The sequence below is a fragment of the Cyprinodon variegatus genome, unplaced genomic scaffold (genome assembly GCF_000732505.1).
Source record: "Cyprinodon variegatus isolate N-32 unplaced genomic scaffold, C_variegatus-1.0 Scaffold619, whole genome shotgun sequence".
NCBI lineage: Eukaryota > Metazoa > Chordata > Actinopteri > Cyprinodontiformes > Cyprinodontidae > Cyprinodon > Cyprinodon variegatus.
This window is the reverse complement of record NW_015151072.1, coordinates 100,061-103,893: the sequence shown is the minus strand read 5'-3', so window position 1 is coordinate 103,893 and position 3,833 is coordinate 100,061. Positions and strand designations below refer to the sequence as shown.

General features: G+C 37.6%; 1 protein-coding gene across 1 annotated transcript in view; it reads left to right on the top strand.

Moving 5' to 3' along the window:
- The window catches only part of gtf3c2 (general transcription factor IIIC subunit 2), a gene marked incomplete at its 3' end in the record, with an annotated part of 46,256 nt that overhangs the window by 18,316 nt on the left and 24,107 nt on the right, over positions 1–3,833 (top strand). The window contains exon 9 of the mRNA XM_015392997.1: positions 1,995–2,002. Coding sequence (XP_015248483.1) covers positions 1,995–2,002 — 8 coding nt within the window. The remainder of the gene's footprint in view (positions 1–1,994; positions 2,003–3,833) is intronic.

Genomic DNA, 3,833 nt, shown 5'->3' with positions numbered 1-3,833 from the left:
AAAGTCTTGAATTTAACTTGCCTTATGCTGTAGGAACCGTGTATATAAAAATGCCCTGAAATGTTAAAGATATAATTATATGCAACCCAACCAGGTTCCCAGGATCTTTTGGAACAGAAACAGATCCTCTTGTTTCAGATGTTTAGTGGTTTTGAATATAGACATAAAGCAGTTGGATTGGACAATAATTCGGTATCAAAATATATGGCAATATAGTTTTATTCAATAACACTGATATGAGTTTAAAGCACATGCTTGATAAAGTTAATATACATTTATGCATAATATTTATGTAGTTTTATGTGTTCTGTTTTTTAAAGCAAATACTTCCTTAATGTTTTTAACTTTATATATTTGGCAGAATAATTATCTTATGTTTGTACAGCTGTGAGCATTCTAGGCAATTCTTTCGAGGCTTTATTTTAGTTATTTCTAGATGAAAATTATATAATTTGTCATCAGTTAATACATATATGATGATAAAAGCTTTGGCCGGTCCTGTCAAACAGGCTGAAGCATCTTTGTTAGGTAAGATGGATCATTGTGAGAATGTTGCTGTTATTCATCAAATCCCACAATTTAGGTTCAGAATGTTTATATTTTCCCTTATTAACCTGATTGTGTTAGTATAACAAAAAAAGGTTGAGTTTAAAGTTTTAAACTTCATCTTTACTCTTTTGTTTTGCTTTGCTTTTTAAGGAAAATAAAATAACTGCTTGGTATTAAACTTGACTCTATTCCACATGGCTTGGTTTTACAATGAAGGGAAAATAGGAAGAGCCTGAATTTGAACATAAAAAGCTCAATAAAACCTGACATTTTTTATTTATTTTTTTTTTACCCTCTAATTTTTTTCATAGCCTCTGGTTTCCATTTTATTTCCTTGTCACGGATCATTGGTTTCAGTTTCTGAGGTGTTTCTCAGTCCGCTCACTGGTTATAGTTATTGGATGAAACAGTTGCCAGGTGCTGACATTTTAAGGTAGCTGGAAAAAGCAGTAAATATCTGAGGCAGGGTTGGTGTTATTCAGATATAGCCTGTTTCCATGTGTGTGACTGTGTTTTACAAACGTTGTAGGGTTTTTTTTTTACCCCGACTGTTTAACTTATTAATTAGACTAAACCTTTTCTATTTAATGTTAGTTAGAATTACTGAAATAATTTGTTTCTGCTAAGTGCTTAGAAAATGAGAAACAGAAATCTTAACTCAGGCAGAATTACTTTAACTAACACCAATGGTGACAAGGCACAAAAGTGAGCAGTTTACCCTATTAACTAGCTGCAACAAACTAAAAAAAAAATATATAAATGAAATTGTATTGTTTTGTAACTTTTTTGGGAGTCTTGCCTGGTATTTCAGAACCACAGGATTGGCGGGTGGTACCCTTATTGTTGCTGAATGAGGCTGTAAGTTTGGAGGCACCACATACAGTAGACCAGGGGTGACCAACATGGTGCCCGCGGGCACCAAGGGGCCCTCAAGGACCACAAGGGGTTCCCTTACAGTCTTCTGAAAATAGAACAACTCAACAGTGAGCTGCGTTTGAAATTTCATTGTATTCTGTTGCTCTTCTTTTTTTAAATCAGTTATAGAACATTTCATCATTTAATCTTATATGGCATTTAAGCATTTATAGAGATTTCAAAGTGAAAATGTCTAAAATAAAATTATAAATTTAAAGAAACGATAAAGATATGTATATAATGTATGAAGTTTAGGTGAACATTGACCCTTGCAATTCATAGGTCAGTATTGGTAGCCCTTCCTGTGACTCAGTAACCCTGAATTAGCCCTCAACTGTAAACAGGTTGGTGACCGCTGCAGTAGATCCTGAGGACAGGATGTAACAGTTAATGAGTTAATGAACTATTTGTACCATAAATCTTTTAACATTGACATGACACATTCTCACTGTAATTTGGGAACTTAAGTTTTCTTCCACAGTCCAACTCATGACTTATTGGGTCAGCTGATATCTCTGAATTGCCTTTAGGTATTCATGTATGTACAGGAGTGTTTTTGATGTTCGTGGTTGTCTGTGTTAAGCTGTTATGGACTGGCCACCTACAGAGATCATACTGTCAGATTGGTAAAAAGTTTCTGTCAAGGAAAACCAGTCGATGGCATTGAGTCATTGACTTTCAGGACACGCTCCTGCTGGATGAGATTTCGGCAAAGATTTTTCGATTGAGTTTTTGTCGTTGACTCTTCAACAATCCGGCACACAAAGCATGCATTTAGCAGCAGTGGAGAGGAAAAACTCCCTTTTAAGAGGAAGAAATCTCCAGCAGAACCAGACTCGGTGTGAGCGGCCATTTGCCGAGGCCGACTGGGGTTCAAGGAGAGAGGAACTTTTAACTAGTTCCACAGGCGGCCCCCTCCAGGAAACACACAGCCAAACAGACTAGCTCTGAGCCAGCTCCCATGTCAGAGGATGAAAGAGAGAACATCCAGCTAGTCACAGTCAGAGAAACAGGACTACACTGAAAAACAGGCCGAGTTCCAAAATCTATAAACAAAGCTGTTGAAGGCCGCAGCACAGCTGATATTTCTCTCCAGGATGGAGTCACAGCCAAACAGGAAAAGACCTGAAAAAGTACTGTCTAGAAAAGGCAGAGAGAATATACGTAACTGAGAAAATAGAGATAGAATGAGGAAAAGTAGTCCCTATGTCCTCCAGCAGCTTAAACCTCTAGCAGCATAAATATAGGAAATAGCCCAGGACAACCCAACCATTTTGGATGAAGTCTGAGTTTTGCTACCAAATGTAACTGATTCCAAAGAAAAGCAGCATTTTGGTGGTGAAACACAGTTTTAGTACTGGAAGTGAAAATGTCTTAAAATATTCCTGGATAACTCTTTAAACATTATGCATCATTCTCGACCAACAGTAGACAGGTGCGTGACTAAGCATCCATCCATTTTCTTACACGCTTAATCCCAAGCGGGGTCGCGAGGGGTGCTGGTGCCTATCTCCAGCTGTCTATGGGCGAGAGGCGGGATACACCCTGGACAGGTCGCCAACTATCGCAGGACAACATAGAGACAAACAGGATAAACAACCATTCACGCACACACTCGCACCTAAGGAGAATCTAGAGAAGCCAATTAACCTAACAGTCATGTTCTTGGACTGTGGGAGGAAGCCGGAGTACCCGGAGAGAACCCACGCATCCGTGACTAAACAATCAGTCAAAAAACTAATATTGAAATACATTGGTCTGTGTCTAAAGTCAGAGATTTAAGCAAACTGACAGACTTTGCTTCTGTCTAAGCGTGTTCAGGTCAATGATAACTGGGCCCGTTACTTTATTTATTGCTGGGACTATTGCTCTAAACTATGAAATAAGTATGTTATGTATTAATTGTTTTGATATCATATCGGGTTAACGATGGTATCAGTCAATGCTAAGCTGCAATATCAGTGCCTTATTGAAATGAAAAGTTGTATTATGACATCTTTATCAGACACTGTCTGCGCATTTGGTCTAATTATGATATAAGTAATTTAAAGTGAATTTATGATGAATAAATGTTCTTTTTAAAGGGAAACGCTGCAAAGTCTCGTAGGTTTTAAAGCTACAGTGTGTAATAATTACAGGGATATACAGTCAGAAATGTAATATATTATACATAACTATGTTATTTTATCATCATCTACGAGCTCAGCCTCTTAACCTTAATATTTGCGTTGCCTTAGAATTCATTATTTATAATTACATAGGAGCGGGTCTCGCAGCCATGGAGGCAGACATCTTTGCGCTACGGCAGCGCAGAGCCAACAAACTAGCGATTGCGAGAAAAAATAACGGGTATATTTATTATCTTAAGT